The sequence below is a fragment of the Vanellus vanellus genome (assembly GCF_965231255.1).
Source record: "Vanellus vanellus genome assembly, chromosome: 22".
NCBI classification, from domain to species: domain Eukaryota; kingdom Metazoa; phylum Chordata; class Aves; order Charadriiformes; family Charadriidae; genus Vanellus; species Vanellus vanellus.
Window position 1 is genome coordinate 4428076 of NC_138927.1, and position 17722 is coordinate 4445797.

A 17722-nucleotide genomic window follows, 5' to 3' on the forward strand; every position below is an offset into this window, starting at 1 on the left:
TGCTGGTTTCAGCAATGGGGCATCCACGGAAAAACTGCAAATCCTCGCACCGACCTGCAAGTGAGAAGCCACAAGGAGCTGAGGGACTCACGGGGCCGGCCCACGGGCATCTCCCTGGTGCTCTGCAGCCAGCCTTCCCCCCTCGGCCTCCCTCCTTGGGGCAGAGAGGGACGGGGCAGGCGTAGGAGCGGGTCCCCCACCACTTCCCCAGGCTGTGCCAGAGCCTGTTGGAAGCTCGGGAGCTGTGAGCTCCTCCCCGAGATGTTGTTTCTCTGTTCCTCCTCCCAGAGACACTACTGCCTGGATTCATTTAGGAAAAGAATAAAGATGAATCAAATATGTTTGGGTTTTTTTTAGCTGGAAGGGGTGTGTTGAGTGCTGCCTCCCCCTATTTTTGGAGTGACCCATCCCGATTAAAGCAGGGCTTTCCCCGGGCTGGGAACAGGGGGAAAAGGTCCATGCAGGGACACCGGTCCCTGCCGTTAGCACTGCCGTCTTCCCTCCCCAGTCCTTCACCCTGCCCTCCCTCCTCCGAGCCCCCACGGCTGCCTGTTGCCTTGCCAAAGCCTTTTCATCCCGGTGGAAGGCCCTCCCTGCCACCCGCCAATCATTCCCGGTTTTCGGGGAGGAGGGCCGAGCTGTGCATGTCCTCCTCCTCTCGGAAGTAGGCAGGTTTTCCCTGGGAGCTGGGGGACTGCTGTGCTTTCGCGGGGCAGTTGGCGACCATGTGGCTGATGCTCTGGCAGAAGTGGCATTTCTTGGGCTGCGGCGGGAGCTTGCACTCTTTGGCATGGTGGTCCAGCCCGCCACAGTTGTAGCATCTGCCGGGGAAGGAGGAGGGATGGGAAACGGAAAGATATTCGAGGAGGAGAAACAAAATGAGGTGGGATACTGAAGTGGCCGTGCCTGGGACTCATCTGGCTTTGCAACCAGAGTTGGGCTCAAAACAGCCTGGCTGCTGTGGGGATGTGGGGTCGGCTCTTTAGGGGCGGATGGTGGCCCTGGGTTTGGTCCCTGCAGAGCCCTAGCTCCAGCATGGCCAGTTTGGAGCTGGCTCAGTGGTGCTGCTGGTACCCAGGAGATGGCAGCAAACCCCCGCACCGAAACCAAGCACTCGGGGACAAAAATGGGGGATGCTGGGGGATGCTTCCACCCCTCTGGCTCCATCATGGTTCCGGTTCCCGTGTCTACAGTCCCTGCACCCAGGGTTACACGCTATGGACCAGGAGCCTGCAGCAGAGCAGGAGCAGGCAATCCAACAACTCACAGCCCCAGCTGTGGCCATCGTGGTGGGGACAACCTCAAACGTGGCTTCTCTCATGGCTGTACCCTTGCAGCCCTCATCCCCTGGGTGCCACCTTCACACCAGAGCGGTGTGGGCAGAGGGAGCTGCTTTGTGTCCATTTTAAATCCCACATCTGTCTAGGACGGCCACAACCCTTTGCTCTTTTTTTTTCCTTCCCAATTCCTTTCCGACTAATTTTAAAACCTGCTTGTGAGAGCAGCTGTGTGGGGAGGGCAGAATCTACTGGGAAAGCTGGGATGAGGCATCCCGGCGTAGCCAGGATGGAGAGGATGGGAGAGGAGAGGGGGGACGAAGGGCTAGTCAGAAACTCGCCCCGGGGCTCCAAGCCTCACCGTGGGAGATGCTGCCAGGACGTCCGGCCATTTCCTTCCCACAAGGAAGGGTTTCTCTTCGAGAAAATTACCCCTGCCCAGCGCGGCTCCCCGAGATGAGGGGAGCGGCCGCCCGGGGTGTCCCTGACCTCTGCCCCTTCGCTGCTGGTTTGCTGCCCTTTCCCCACCAAGCTGCATCTGCCACTCATTAACTGCTGAAGGAAGCCACTTTCCCAGAGGAAGGGTTGCTGCCTGCCCCGCTGGATCCGAGCCCATCCCCGTGCTGTGGGCAGGGTGCCAGGCAGCTCCCGGTGCCCGCAGAGCTTGGTCCCTGCCCCGGATCAGCCCTTGGCTGCCCCTTACCGGTCTCCTTTCGATCTGCGTTTCTGGATGCTCTTGCCTTTGGGTCTCCTCTCGCTGCCGACGCAGAAGACACCCCCTGGGCCGGTCACCCGGATGGATTCCAAACCTTTGGATGACTTCTTGAAGGTGAACTCAACAGCTTCGCCCTCCTTCAGGCTGCGGAAACCCTCCATGTGGAGCTTGCTCTGGGGGGGGGCACAGGGAAAGGATAGGGGTCAGCACAGAGCTGGGGTGTCTGCCGGGCACACGAGAAGCCCCAGCCCAGCAAACACCTCCCCGTGGCACAAGAACTGCCAGCGTCCCCCATGCCTGCCCCTTGTGAGGGGACGGGTATCGGGGACTGAGCTCAACCAGGCACCTTCGTCTCCCTAAAATCTCTGGAGCCCTGTTTGACAGCGCAGAGCCTTCAGTGAGCCGAGACATCCGGTTGAGTAGGGCTCACTGATTTGGCAAGCCAGGGCCAGCAGAGCCAGCTCTGAGCCAAATTTCAACAGTATTTGCTGCAAAATGCTGTCTTTCAGCGCTGCAAAACAGCCCCTTCCTCCCACCAACACCCCGGGCTGGGGACCAAGAGCTGTTCCTGCACCTCCCGACACCCCGGGCTGGGGATGCTCAAGGGGAGATCCAAGAACATCATTTTTAAAATACAGCAGAAGGATCTTGAGGCTTTGCACAGGCTTCCCCTCGCTTCCCTGCGGAGGAGCAGGACCTGTGGGACATGGGCTGGATCCCCTACACGCAGCAAGACCAGGAGGCTGGGAGCCGGCACTGCCAGCGTGGGGTCCTGGCCAGCCCCCTCACTGCAGCTCACCTCGGTTCAAGCCCTTTAATTGCCTCCAATAATTAATTAAGCAGCCATTTAGCCTTGGATCGTCACTGCTGGGAGCATCTCCTGTCCCTCCCAGGGTCACCACATCAGTTATCGCCACACAATCAAACTCGGGACTTCAGAAAGATCCAGGCTGGGGAGGGGGGCTGTGACATGATAGAAAAATCCACTCCCACTTTCATGAGCCCTGTCCATTTTACCACAACAAATTGATAAGGAGCCAAGAGAGGCGATGCAGCCGACATCTCTTGCTCCCCCCCCGTGCCAGCAAGCGCTGCCGTGAGCATCGCTGCCTCCTCTGCCAGAGAACCACTGCATCCCAGGCAGCGATTCGAGCAGGGCTTTTGCTTAACTTCGTTAGTGGAGCCCAAAGGAGCATGAGGCAAAGAGTTAAGGCGGATTTGCTGGCAGAGGGAGGAGCAGCTCCAGCAGGCTGGGGATTCCCGGCAGAGCCGGCGCCAACGCCTGCGCGGCTGCAGCCGGACCCTGCATTTATGAATGGAGCATCTCCCCCATTCATGGCCTGGCGAGTTCCCGTCACGTGGGCCGCGGCCACCCGTTCTTCCCGCACCGAGCCTCCCCGCGCACGCTGCCCGGGGATGGGCAGGCATGGTTGGTTACCCTCTTCCACCCCAAATCTCACCAGGACTCATGTGGAAACACCCCGCATAAAAGCGGAGAAGGAAGAAATGGAGTTGTTGGGTTTTAGGAGTCAATTTTTTTCAGCAGGGTCTTGCAGGATGTGGGTACACGAGGGAAAGGGGAACACAGCAGAGCCTGAGGAACGACCCTCGAGGTTCCTTTTTCTGCCAGTTCCCCCCTCACTTCTGTGTCTGGGGGCCCAGCTCTAGGTGGGACAGACCCTGTGGGCTCGGCCAAGTTACCGCTTCCACACGGTCCACTCACCAGCTGTGATGGCGTCCAGGATGGGTCAGATGGGATCATCAGAAACCTTTGCTCTCTGGCCTCCTCCCAAAAGGCAGAGCCAAACTGTGAGCTATGAGGTCCCCAGTAACAAGGCCACGACAGGATCTCACAGCAACCTCTGCCTGTCCAGGGCTGGTCTGGGCAGTTCCGGGCAGTTCCATCACTGCCCACCACTGGGAAACACCCTGTCATGCTCAGTGCAATGGCCAGACACTGCACCCCAACCCCAAATCGGCTTTCCCCCAGTGCTGAGCATCACCAGGAGGATGCTGAGCATTGCCCAAGCAGGCACTCTCTGTCCGAGGCAGCTGCCAGCACAACGCAGGAGGAGTTGGCACCTCGGGGTCTGCCCCGTCCCCAACATGCCATCCCACAACCCCGCCTGTGTGAGGTGGTTTGGGCGACGGGAGCTTCCACGGAGGGTCAATTTGCCCCACTCCAGCAGCAGCATTTTGGGGGTGAGGAGGAGCCGAGCGTCATTGCATGGAGAGCATCGCTCCACGGTGCAGGAGGCAGCTCCGGAGATGGGGGAGGACGGGGGGACGAGAGCCAGAGATCCTTCTCGGGGTGTTTACAGCCCTCAGCTGGCCCAGCTGTGTTTACACTGCAGAGATGAAAACTCCCAGGCCCCGAGCTTCAGGACAAAGCCGAGCTGTGGCAGGGGACACCCCAGCGCACAGGCTGGGCTCCCCCCCCAGCTCAGCCCAGCACCATCACCCATGGGCAGCCACACTGCTACACCCCCAGTGCTGGGGGTCCAGCTCCCTCCCCCCATGAGTCATCCGTTACCCCAAATTGGAGGAAGAGGAGGGCTGAGGCAGAAGCTGCCGCAACACGATGGGGGCGGGGGGGAGGGGGGAGAAGCGATTTATTTTCCATGAGCGGGTGAGGATGACAACCGCCCCCCCCCCCTCCCCGTGGCCCCCTCCACCAAAAGGCCAAAGGAAACGCCCTCTCCCTGGGGAAGAAGGGGGGGGGGGGGGGGGGAGCAGCCGGGGAGCCCCAGCTTTACCCCCCCCCCCCCTCCATCACTGCAGCCTTTTGATGTGAGCTGCAGAGTAGCTGGTGGTCCCTGCGCATCCCCCCTGCCCCCTTCCCAAAACACACACATTGCTGGCATTCCTCTGTTATCAGATAGGTAATCAAACTGCAGCCCATTGAATTAGCTGCATACCTCCTGCATCTGAAAGGAAGGGGCCCAGAGCCCCTGTCCCACACCACACACAAAGCCGGAGCCTTCCCAGGCCTCCACAGCCTCCCCCCCCCCCAAAAAATAAAGAGAGGAAGGGGGGGATTGGAGCGAGCCGGGGATGCTGGGGATGAGGGGGAGCGCAGGGGAGGGCCAGGGCCGGGAGCCACCGGCCAGAGAGAACAAAGGGCCGGCGGCGGCCGCGCTCCCGCTGCCCAAATTCCAGGAGTTCCAGGCCACGGCGGGGGGAGGAAGGGTGGCCGGCATGGCCGCGGCCCCTCTGACCCCCCGCGGCCCCTCCGCGCATCAGCCCTGTGCCCAGTTCGCCCGCCGCGGGAGAGCCGGGTCTTGCCCATGGGGTGTTGGTGTTTGGGGTCTGAGCCCCTCGAGGGGTCAGTCTTAGGGGGGGATGGTTTTGGTACAGGGGGGATGATGGGTGACCCCGGGCTCGGGATCACAAAGCGTTGCCATTCTCATAATGAAACTGTTTTAAAGCATCTCCTCGTGCAATAATTTCACTTGTCATCATTAGGGTCCAGAGTTAACCAGTGGGACGAGGAACAGAAGCAGAGCCAGCACCACTTCTCCCGATCTCCCCGCAGCCCCCCATGCACCCCCTTACCAGGCAACACCACGGACACATCTCTGCTTTTTCACCCATCCTGCACCCAGCAGCTCTACAGTTATTTACAGCAGACAAAGCAGTACGCAACCAGCAGAGTGCTGCCCACCGTCCCCTCGGTGCTGGGTGTCCCCCACCATCACCCCTTCCCCTTCAGCATGTGGGTGCCTTCATCCCTCCTCATCCTCCCACCCAGCAAATCCCTCATCACAGATCCCGGCATTAGACCTGCTTCCCTTCCCGGGGACGGAGTGGGGTGACACCATGGAGCACCCCAAATCCGGCCACTGCTCCCCGCACCTCCAGGCTCTGGTTCACCCCCACCCTGCTGGGCTCCAGAGGGGCTTGGCCAGCCCCGGGGTCACCATTGTCCCCGCGGCCTCCCCAGCGCGACACAAGGGGACGTTTATTCCCAGCCAGCCTCGGCCACTCAATCAAACCATCTTTGTGTCCGGAGGGGCCTGGGGCGGAGCGGCCACTGCACCTCGCCTCTTACCAGCGCGGGAGCCTTGCAGCCATTTAAAACTTAAATCCCTTGGAAAACAAGCCGGGTTGGGACGCCGGGTTAAGAGAAGCTGCAGGAACACGAGTGGCAGCACCGAGCTGTGCCAGGGCTATGGCCAGGCCATGCCCAGAGCGCTTTGGGCAGCCCGACCCCACTGCAGCCAGTGCCTGTGCCTCAGTTTCCCCCACTCTACAGAGGCAAAGCAGCCCACGGGGGCCGTGAAAGACGGACCCCCCCTTCCAGCAGGTCCTGGCATTGGGCACAGGGATTGCTGAGCCCCGAGGGGGGCTGTGCCCCCATCACTGCACCCCACCTTCTCCTGCAGGCTGGGGGTACCCCAGCTGTGGTCCCCTCTGCTCAGCCTGCGCCCACGTCGGTTCCCAGAGCACTCCGATCACCCCATTCACCTCTGTCCCCCAGAGCCACAGCGTTCCCATCCCCCCAAATCCCTCGTTTTGTGCCAGCCAGCCCCATGCTGCTGCAGTCGATGCATCAGCCGGCCTGGCCGGGGGGCTGGGCAGCCCGCAGAGCCCTGGGTGTCCCGGCCACCTTCACCCCACCACGACCCCCAGGGACCCATCCCAGGGGGGAGATGCATGTCCCTGGGGGAGCAGCCACAGCCCTCAGCCACTCCTGGCCCCGTGGGGCTCAGGCTCGGCACAGCCGGTGCAGAGCAGCCCCTTCCGCAGCTCCTGTGCCGGGAATAAGCTGGCGTGCAGGGGGATGACACTTGCCCAGTTTTTTTGGGACATGGCTTCAATTGCCACCGGGCGATGCCATCGTGATCCCGCTGGGACACGGCAGCCTCAGCCCAGCTCTGAGCTCTGTTCCAGCAGAGCGGGTCTCCTCTTGCAAACAGCCCCCAAAGCAGATTTCGACAGGGTCAGACTCTGCCAACGCAGAGCACTGACACAAGCGCCGGCGCTGCAGCAGGGCCAGCTCAGCTCCCCACCGCCAGCCACGAGGAGCAGGGACACATCCCTTTGCCTTCACAGCCCGCACCCGGATCCGTCCCCGAGGAAAGCCCAAATCACGCAGCATGTCTTTCCCCGGTGCCACCAGTTCAAGCGCCGGGGACTGCGCTGCTGCTATTTTCGGGCTCAGGCACGTACGGCTCAGAGCAGGAATCGCCCCGTGGTCCCCTCCTGCGGCGGCTGTCGGATGCTGCTGGGGAAAGAGGGTCCCTCCCTCAGCTCCGGGGGCTTGGTGCAGAGAGAAGGAGAGGTGAGGGGAACCCATCGGGGAGAGCACAGACGGTTTAACAATACATTACCAGAGCTTTCCAGTGTCTCTCTACTGTCATCTGCAGCAAGGATTTTTTCCCCCCAATTCAAGTAAAACCAAAATAAAGTCACTTTCCTGCCAAATTAACTATGTTCGCTCTAAATTTTCCACCAGAAGCCAACAAAATTAAATGCTAGATACTAATTCGGGGTGTGGGGGGAAAGTATCCACCAGGGAGTTTAATCCATCAGCTACCTGCCCTAAATCCACACCTTCAGCTCCTTCAGCTGTATTTTTCCCCATCCTGAGGGTGCCAAACCCTCCTGCGCATCCCAGGGGGCAGCTAATTAGGATTAGCTGCTGCATATTAATTTCATACTCCCGTATTAAAGCACAGGCATGGCTGGGAGCAGCAGTGCACCTTCCAGCGGCGATTTCAGCTTCATCCCACTTATTCTTAAGACCGAGTAAACAGGGAAAAAATAACACCGGAGCTGGGGGGCGGCAGGGAAAGGGACTCGCCAAACCAGCGGCTCCATCCCAGCCCGCCCTAGCTCCAACGGGAGCAATCCCATTCATTTGGGCCATTTTATCTGGGAGACCATTTAAGGGTGTTTTCTCTCGCTGCCCCTCGCCCTGGGGCTGAGCGGGGGAGCTGGGGGAAGGGATGTGCCTGCAGCCATCAGTTAATCTTTAGACAGAGACAGGAGGCTTTTTTTGTGCGCGTCTTGAGGGAGTTTCAGGGGTGGAATAAAGCCACCCTCTCTTTCACTATTTGCCATCAGGACATGGTGGTACGATACAATTTTATTCCAGAGGTTAGTAACCCACGCACAGACACACACACAAAACCAACAAAGACATTGCTCCTGCCTCTCTCCCCCCAAAAGCAGAGATGCCGACCTGTGTTTCCAACCCAGAGTATCCCTTCCCCAGGGACAAGCGTAACCCTGGTGCTCCCGGGTCCTGCAGCTACCCACGCCAGCACCCCTGGGTGCCCACCCAGCGCTGTGGGGTCATCCTGGTCCCAAAGAGCAAACTCAGGAGCGATGCACATGAGAAAGCAGGAAAGAGCGAGATATTAAATGTGTTCTGTGCCTCTATGAGCATCACGGGTCCGATGCACTGACTAACAAACTGCTGCTCTGAGTGCATTCCCCCTTCCCCTCGCTGCCACCCCAGCTCTGCACAAACCACCCCCCCCCAGCCGGATCCTGCCCTGCACCCCAGTTCGGGGGAAAGGCAGGAGGGCACCCTGTGGGAAGTCTGGACTCTGCTCCCCAATGGAGAAATCCTCCCTTGTGCCCCTGCCTTTGCTCTCCTGCGCACTCAGGGATGGAGCTGCCTCCAAACACGTGCTCTATTTTTCTTTTTTTTTTTTTTTCTTAAAAAAAAAAAAAACAAAAAAAAAAAAAACAAACAAAAAACCAACCAACTCACATCACACTCGTGTCTTGCCTGGCACCGCACAGGGCGATGGCATGAGCACAGGTGGGCAACAGCCAAGGTTGGCTCAGCAAAACCCCACAGCCGAACAGCAGCCGTCATCCCCCTCTGCCCCATCCCCTGCCTAGCCTAGGGGGGATGGAGCCCCTCCACCAACCCCATCTCACACAGATGCCACAGACCGCCCTGCGGCCACAAGCAACCACAGGGTCCCAGTAGTGCCCAGAAGCTCTCCTTGCCAAAAATCACAAGCAGAAACCAAAAAACCCCAACGAACATTGCCTTTATCAAGGGCTTAGACTTGTTGGCTTGGGGAAACACTTGGAGACACAAAGCTGTGTGGTGCGGAGCAGCGGTTCCCAGGGGCCGGACAGCCCCTTCCCCTCCACACTCAGCCAGGGACACCAGGACCAGTTTTGGGGATGGGCTGTAAACCACAGCCGTGCTGGGCTGCGCATCCTCCTCCTGCTCTGGCCAGCAGCACTAAGCCTTGGGGCAACGGGGTGCCCAGATTTACTCCTCTCCCTTTTCCCAGGTTGCCTTCCCCGGCAGCCCCACGCTCCTGTAAGCGATGCCCAGAGCTGCTGTGCGAGCCCGGGAGCCACATCCCCAGGGGACCACCTCAGCTTTGGGGTCTTCCCCAGCACCAGCCTGATTTCTGCCACCTCGAGACCCCCCACCCTTTCACGGGTGCTGCTCAGCCCTTCGCCTCCCCGGGAGGACCTGCTCTGTGCTTCATCCCCCTCGTCTCCTCACAGCCCCCAAATGAATCCATCTCCAGTGTCCAGGGGAGGCATTTGGGTTCAAATGCCTCATTTTTAGCTCACAATGCGAGGGAAAGGCAGCCCCGAGGAGCCCTGTTAGTCTCCTGTCCTGCCGAGATTTTAATCTCTTTGTGATCAGATAAAGGGAAAGGGAGATGGAGACGCGCTCCCTGCAGAGAAGGGCCATTCAGACCTGGTTCCTGTAATAAAGTGATTTAATAGATCTAAAGAGGCCAATTCCCTTCTTTCTCCCACAATTACTTCCTGTGGGTCATCATTCACATATTTAAATGAAGAGGGGAAGGAGTGGGTTATAGGGGGCTCTGGGGTGTTAAACCCCAAAGGCTGGTTTGGGGCATGGTGTGTGGTGTGGGCAGTGGGTGCAGCACCCTGAGCCCTGTGTCTCATTCCCCCGGGATGGTACCGGCTTTTGCCCTCCCAGGCCTGACTCCCTCCCTGGGGAGCAGAGCCAGCACTGGCTTTCGGGAAGCGCCGAGCATCGGCAGAAGGGCCCTTTTCCCCACGAGCCACCCAAAAGCAGTGAGGACTGTGTGGGAGCGTGAGTTTGGTCCCTGTCCAAGGAGGGGCCGGGGCTGAGCTGGTGCCGGGATGCTCTGCGGTGGGAGAACCACCAGCATCAGCCCATGCTCTTTTGCTGCAGGCGAGCAGCAACTTTGTGCCACCAGTGAGCGGGGCGGGAAGTGAAGCCCAATCTGGAGAAAGACTCAGCATCACCCCAAAGCCACCCTGCTTCTCGCGGTGCAAAGCCCGGCACTGGGATCACCCTGCCCTTGGCTGCAGCAAGGAACCACGCACACTGGCTGCCCCTCTGCTACCCAAAATAACCCACTTTTACCCAGCGGTCATCACATTTCCAAAACACAGCAAACCCTGTGCACCCCATGGCTGCCCCGGCCGTGGCAAACGGGGGATGCCGGGAGGCTGGACCTCTCCCCCGGCAGCGGGATGCTCCAGGCAGAGACACCCCAGCTAATTCTCTTTTCCTGGAGGAATGCGAGCAAGAGCAATCAGGAAACCAGACTGTCTGGGGGCAATAAACCCCGGGGAGAAGGCAGGGAGGGTGGGAAGCTTCCCCCCACGGGCACTGGGTCCCGCTGTGCTACATTGAGATGCAAAGACCCATTTGCTCTCTCAGAGCACCAGGATCTCGGTTTTCCAGGCTGATTTGGAGCCTCCAAACCCAACCGTGTTTCTGGCCTGGAACAGTAGCTCCTACCGAGGTGCTTGCGCCACACTGGAGCTGAAGGAGAAGGGATTTGCGTCTTCCTTGTTCATAATTCCCCTGCCAAACCGCCATCGCCCTGCCTGCAGCAGCCGCTGCCTCGTGGGCAGGGGGTGAGAGACCCCAGGGAGCCCCCGGTCCTAGGAGCCCTGCGCAGCCCAGGGGCGCAGTCCTGCACCGCCAGCCCATCAGCAGACTGCAGGACAAACCCTAATTTGGGGGGATTTGGGTCCATGGAGAGTAGCAGCCGCTGAAGCTGGCTGGTCCTGGGGCCCCCCAGAGCCAGCACCATCATGCTGCCTCGGCCCGAATCCTGTGCGGCTGCTCCCAGCTGTACCCACAAACCCACTCATGTTTGCTCCAGAGATGCAGGAGCCCCCTTCACTCGTGCTCCCCGTCTCCGAGGGCCGCCGATTTCCCAGGGTAAGGGGGCACAGCCCACGGTCACCACAGACCCTTCCGTGCAAGCCAGTGCTGAGCCCCACATCTCCCTCCCAGCGCTGGCCCCAATTTGGGGACCACTTCCACACCCAATTCCCCAGCCCCTAAATGGGTCCCCCGGCAGATCCTCCCCTGCCAGCCAGGGGGGGAGTGTTCAAGCAGCCGCAGTCCCAAATCTACAACTTCCCTTAGCACAGAATCACTGACACGCGTGGGGCTTCCCCCTCAGCAAGGTCCGTGTGGGTTAAATCCAGACAGGAGACTGTCACTATCGTACAGGTTCCACAGGGGCACGTATGCGACCCCACATGCCTTTGTGGCATCGGCAGCCGAAACAAGGGGCCCGGGCAGAGCTACCCCCACCCAGGGATGAGCCACCGGCTGGGGAAAGCCCAATCCTGCATCCCTGCCCGGCTCAGGGCTCCCAGCAGCCTGTTCCCGGGGTCACACCAGCTCTTCCCCGGGTCCCTCCGCGGGGTGAGCAGCATCCCTGCTCTGGCACGTCCCGCTCAGCCCCGCGGGCACCTGTGCCCCTGGATGCGGCCCCGAAGGGGCTCCCCAGGGTCCCACGGTGGGAAAATTAAATCGTTCGGGGATCAGCTTACAGGGCCGGTCCCCGGAGAGGAGCCCCGGGCTGCGGCGAGGCAAGCGGCCGTGCCTGCCCTTCGCCACCCTCCTCGCATCGGGCGAAACGAACCCGGGGGACCCCAGCACCCCCCGGGATGGGATGGGATGGGATGGAGCCATGGCCTCGCGTGGAGGTGGCGTGGGTTGGGGTCCCCATCCCGTCTCGCATCCTCCCAGGGAGGTGCCGGGGCTGCACGCCCTTCCCTCCCCACGACCCCACGCGGGATCCCGGCCACGTACCTGGTGCACGAAGACATCGACGGGCGAGTCCAGCGTCGCGCCGCCCTTGGCGGTCATGGAGAGGAAGCCGAAACCCATGCGGACATTGAACCATTTACAGATGCCGGAGCCGTGCAGCGGCTGGGGCTCGTTCTCGGCCTTGGGCGAGTCTCCGGCCGGTTCCTCGCCCGGCTTCGCACCTGGGGAGAGACCCACCAAGCTGCTGAGCCGAGGGGCTGGGGGGCCAGCGGGGTCCCCCGTCCCCCCTACCGCCCCGGCCCAGCCGCCCCGCACCCAGCCGGTCGGCCCGCAGCAGGACCCCCAAATTCTGCTCGGGTTCGCTAGGCTGGAAAAGGCAAAATTAAAGAAAAAAAAAAACAAAAACAAAACAACAACACACCAAAACCCAAACCACCCCCCCCAAAAAAAACCCCAGAGCGGTCAGCTCTGCCTCCACGAGTGTGTGGGGTTCACCCGAGGAGTGGGGGGAAATGAAGGCAGCTCCTGCCGGCACAACCCCGGCAGTGCGTGGGGTGGAAGGCCTAAATCCATTCTCCCCTCAAAAACGTTAAAAATAATAATTAAAAAAAAAAAAAAAAAACCACAAAAAACGCCAAACAAAAAATATCAAGAAACACGAAAAAGGGGAAAAAAAACCTCAAAATACCAACCCGAAATCCCCCTGCCCCCAGCAAGCCACGCTGGAGAAAGTCTCTCCCCCGCCGTCAGCATCCCCCGCTGCACGGGGACCCCCCCCCGCTCCCAAACGACCCCAGCAGCCACCACCGGCCCCAAACTTTTGGGCTCATCCTTGGGCTGGGGGTGGTGTTTGGAAAAAAAAAAATAAATTAAATTGCCCCCCGTTCGAATTCCCCCAGAGCTGCAGCGGGGGAACGAGCCCACGCCGGGCCCGGCCTCGCTGCTGGGGCGCAGCGGGGCTGGGTGAACCGGGGTCGGGGTGAGGAGGGGGGGGTGTCCCTGCGCCCCCCAGCCGGGCTCTGCCGCCGTTATTAATAATCGCGGAGCCGAGGCGGGCTGCGACAATAATATAACTTAACCTGCAAACTGCTGGTTGGAAACAGACCCCATCCCGACACTCGCTTGCAAATTCCGAGTTGTGGCTGTTACCGCCTCCTCCCTCCTCCTCCTCGGCCAGCTTTGAGGGTATCAGCCCAGCCAAAAAAAAAAAAAAAAAAAAAAAAAAAGAAAAAAAAAGGAAAAAAGAAAAAAAAAAACTCAACAAAAACCCCAGCTTAGACCCCGCCGGGAGGGAGCCGGGAGAGGTTTGACTCCATCTTCACTCCAACAATAGGGGTGGGAGGGAGCGGGAGGGTTTTTTCAAAGGCTCCCAAATTCTCGCAGACAATAGCGGCCCCCGCCCCCCCCACTCCACCTCCCCCCCCCCAGGACCCACCCGCGGGGCCGGGGGGCGCCGGGCCCCGGTCCGCCATCCCGCCCCCACGTGATCCTAATTAACCCCCCTCCCGGTAATAGCGACACATTCCGGGAGGGATTTGGCGGGGGGGGGCGTGTGGGTTGACCCCCCCCTCCCCATTTAGGGGCGAGGCCACCTGTCAGGGGAAGACGTGACCCCCGGGGAGGGTGGGGTGTGAGGAGGTGGGACCCCCGAGGACTGCGGGGAGTTTCCACGTCGTTTCTCCGCACTTCCCCCACCCCCCCGCCTCCCCCAGCTGCCCCCACGAGCGGAGCCACCTGCGATCCACGGCCCGTGCCCCGGCGGGGCGGAGGAACCGGGACCGGGCTGAGCTGAGACACTGGGGGGGGGGGTGGGGGGGTGTGGCGAGAGTCGGTTTTTAGGGACACCGGCGTCTTCCTGCGCCCCCAGGCCCATCCCGTGTCCCGCGAGTGGGGCGCGCACCGCCGGGGCTATGCAATCCCACGGGGCCATGCAACACCCGTGGCGGTGCGTGTCGTGTCCCCCCCCGCCCTCGGCCCGGCGACACAGGCTGCCCTCCCGCCGGCGAGTGAGCGGTGCCGAGGCGTGGCGGGGGGAGGCGGCGGGGGCCCGGTCGCCCCCCGAGCCAGGCGGGGACAAAGGGCGAGTGACCATCGGCTCCATTTCCGGCGGGCGGACAATGCCCCGCTGCCGCCCCAGCCCGCGGGGGCACAGCGCCGCCCGCCGCCCCTCCCGGGCGGTGTGGGGGGTGTGTGTGTGGGGGGGATCTCACCACCGCCCCTAAATCGAGTTGAGCCGTCAGTGAACCCCCCCAATCCCCCACGCAGGGAGAGCCGGGGGTCGTGGTGGGGCAGCGTTTGAGCTTACCGCGGCCGCCCCACGCGGGACTCGCCCCGCGTGGTACCATTGAGCGGAGCGGGAGAGCACCTACGGCGGCTGGACACGCTGGGGACAGCGGTGTCAACCGAGGGGGACACCCCCACCCCGTCCCGGTGCTGCCGGTAAAATCCCGCGTGGGGAAACCCCGCGCGAGGCCGCCACCGCCTCCGGGGCCGCGGCGCCGCCGGCGCTGGCCATGGTACTGAGCAGTGCCGCTGTCCATGGTCCTGGGAGGCTGCCTTCCTCCTCCTCCTGTCCCGCACAACCCCCGCTCGCCACCGAGGCTACCTACACCCGGGGGCTCCTCGTTGCCCCTTCCCCGCAGCCCCGAGCAGCACCGCCGGACTCCCACCCGCGGATCCAGGGTGAGGGCAGAGGAGGAGGATGGGGATTTTTTTTTCTCTGCGTGGGCACCCCGACGGCAGGGTTGAGACTTTGGGAGGAGGCGACCGGGGCTGGGGGGGGCAGAGCTCTGCCAGCTCCCGCAGTACTGGTGAAGCAGGGTCCCACGGGGCACGGGTGGAGCAGGAGGTGCCCGTGACCCGCGCACAGCAGCGTTAATAATTCCATGACGCTCATAGGGTGTCACCTCATCTTTACGCTGGTTTTAATGGGGATAGACACGGCGAGGGGAGGAAACTCCACCTCAGCCTTGAGACAAGAACCCAAAGTCAAGGAGCAGCCCCTCGTCTGCGACAGCAGGAGAGCAGAGTCCAGCCGGATGGTTCCCGGGCACAGACCGGGATCTCCGTTCCCACTCGCGACCGGGCTCCAGCAGCCTCCAGAGCTCCCTGCCCAGAGACGGGGCTGGCGGAGGGGACGCCGGGCTGGGACAGTCTTGGCAAGAGGGAAACCACGGTGTGTGTTCACACTTGCTCAGCTTCACGCTCCCCGCCTCCCTGCCGTCACCCACGGCTGTCCCGGGGCGGGGGGATCCGCTGCGGGACCATCCCGGCGGCTGCGGGAGCCGGGGTGTATCTGGCACCCTCTCCTGGCCAGCGAGGGCCAGGTCCACGGGTTGCGTATGTTCTCGTTCACCTCTTTGAGGATAATTGGGGCAAGAGAAGAGAAGAAGGGGAAAAATAACCCAAAGCTTGCGGGAAACCTCTCTGTGTGGCTCCATTCCTCCCAGCTTATCCCTCCTTCCAGCCCACCTCCTTCCCCGCTTTCCCCTTTCGCTTGGGATTTGGGGAAGGCACAGCCAACTGCCTGGGTGTTTCACTCCGTGCTTCTGCAAAAAAAGCCCACGAGCAACACTCGTGGTGTTAAGGGCCACCTGAACAAGCCCCTTGGGCTGGGGCCAAGGTTTGCAGAGCAGATCATCTCTGTGCCTTTTGTTCTCAGAAGGGACACCCCAATGCCAGCACCCACACAACCTGGGGACAGTGTCCTGGGGCAGAAAGGACACCCCGCAGTGGTGTGGAAGGTGGGCGTGGGGGTAGAGGGAAAGATGTGGTGAGGATCAGCCCTTGTTTTCTCCAAAACAAATCCTTCGGAAAACAATTAACACCATGCACCAGGTTCATTCCCCCAGCCCCTTCCCCAAGGAGAGGGATTGGCAGCCCCCAGAGACACTTTCATGTAACTGTTTAAACTCAGAAGCAAGTTTCTCAGCAACTTCCAATTTCTGCCCATCCTCAGTGACTTTCCGTCAAAGTGACACAGCCACATCCCTGAGCACGGCGCTTCCAGGCAGTTTCCCTTTACGTCTCAACCTCATCTCCCCCGGCCTCATTGACACAGCCCCACAGCGGCGACGGCCCTGCATCATATTTCTGTGTGTGGTGTATTTGTTTTGGGGGCCTGTTGAATGGCAAATGCAAAAGGGAAGGGGACTCCTTCCTGTTCTTTCAGAACCGGTCGCTGTGCCCTGCTCAGCTTCAAGGGAATAGCCGGCAAAGCGGCCGCTTTCACAAATAATGGCTTCATTAGATTGAAAGAAGTGGACAGTGACCTCTCCGAAATGGACTTTCTGACCCCTGCTGACCTCTGGCCCTGGCTCTGACAGCCTGTAAATCTTCCCCCTCGCGGCATGGCCGGGGTGAGGGCAGGCAGTGCTCTGCCGGAGCCCAGCACGGGCGCTGCTGCCCATGGTCCGGCATCGCAGACCCCCACACAGGCAGCACGATACTGCCTGGGGGCTGTGTCGTTCCAGCCAGGTCCTGAGCTCAGCAGGATGAGGCTCTGGGGGTTTGCAAAGCCCGGGCACCTGGGTCACAGCTTTGGCAGAGATGGGGACTGGGTCCTCAATGGGGCTGGTGCCGGGGAGCTGTAGGGCCCTGGGAAATCATACTATTAGGGCTGTGGCTCCAGTGCCATCTCCCAGCACAGTCACCATCACCACTTGCCCATCGGGAAGGCACAGACCAGCTCAAAAGCAGCCTCTGAGCCCCCGCCAGGGAAAACTGAGCCCTCTCCCTGCCCATCCCACAGGTACAACCCTCCTGGCTGCACACAGACATGCACAAACCTCCTCCAACCCCCACTGAGCCCACCTCCACCTCCCTCCCTTGGGCACAGACCCTTCCCTGCAGCCCCCAGCACCTTCTTCCCCACTCACCCAGCCCAGGGTGCTGCCAACCACCGCACAGCCTCACTACCCAATCTGCTGGTGGAGAAACTGAGGCACAATGGGGCCATGTGGCCAGTGGGCGGCTGCCAGTGGGTGTCTGTGCAATGGGAACCCATGCCAGGCTCTCCACACCGGCTCGGTGCCCTGCGCTCCCCAAGGCTGGCACTTACACCCCTACTTTGGCACAACCCCAGTGCCGGCAGCCAGCCCCTCTCGTCCAGCGCCACCCGCCTCCCTCCTCCCCATCCTTGCACGCTTGCCGCTGACCTTTGGCTACAAAGCAATCAATAACGGAGGCCATGGTGCCGCTCCTCCCCCTCACCGTCCCCCCCCAAACCCTCCGCTCATCCCATGCCTCTAACAAGCCCGGCTGGGATTGAGGGATGCTCCAGTACCTCCCTGCACTGGGGACACAGGGCTGGGGGTGCATCGACCTACCGGAAGCACCGGTGTGCTCCCAAGGATGCCCTAACCAGGCATCCCCTTCCCAACACCTCAAAAATGCTCCCCTGGGGCTGCTTTCCAGCTCTGGGGTGTCAGCGGGTGCCCCGCACCTCTGGGTTTGGGGCTCTGGGGTGCCCACAGTGGGGATGGACCATGGCCATCCTGCTGCTGTCAGAAACGGGGCTCCCCAGGGCATCGGCATTTGACAAGGGAAGGGCAAGGAGTGTGCCTGTGGGGTGACCTGCCAGGATGCTGCCCGGTGCCAGGCTTCCCTGCGGCTTCGCTGCCTTTTGGATAAGGCAGGAGGGGGTAAAGGCAGGTAGAGACAGGCCTGGCCTGGAGCAAAGGGTCATGCCCAAATTCGGCAGCTCCTCTTTGCATCCCCAGCAACCTT

At 61.3% G+C, this 17722-nt stretch overlaps 1 protein-coding gene across 1 annotated transcript; it reads right to left on the reverse strand.

Moving 5' to 3' along the window:
* Positions 1-607: 607 nt before the first annotated feature.
* LIN28A (lin-28 homolog A) lies at positions 608-13105 on the reverse strand (the record flags this gene model as incomplete). Its single annotated transcript, XM_082494246.1, has 4 exons — positions 608-821; positions 1981-2165; positions 12038-12216; positions 13075-13105. The coding sequence occupies 4 exons, from the start codon at positions 13103-13105 to the stop codon at positions 608-610; spliced, it is 609 nt and encodes a 202-aa protein (XP_082350372.1).
* Between the last annotated feature and the right edge of the window lie 4617 nt (positions 13106-17722).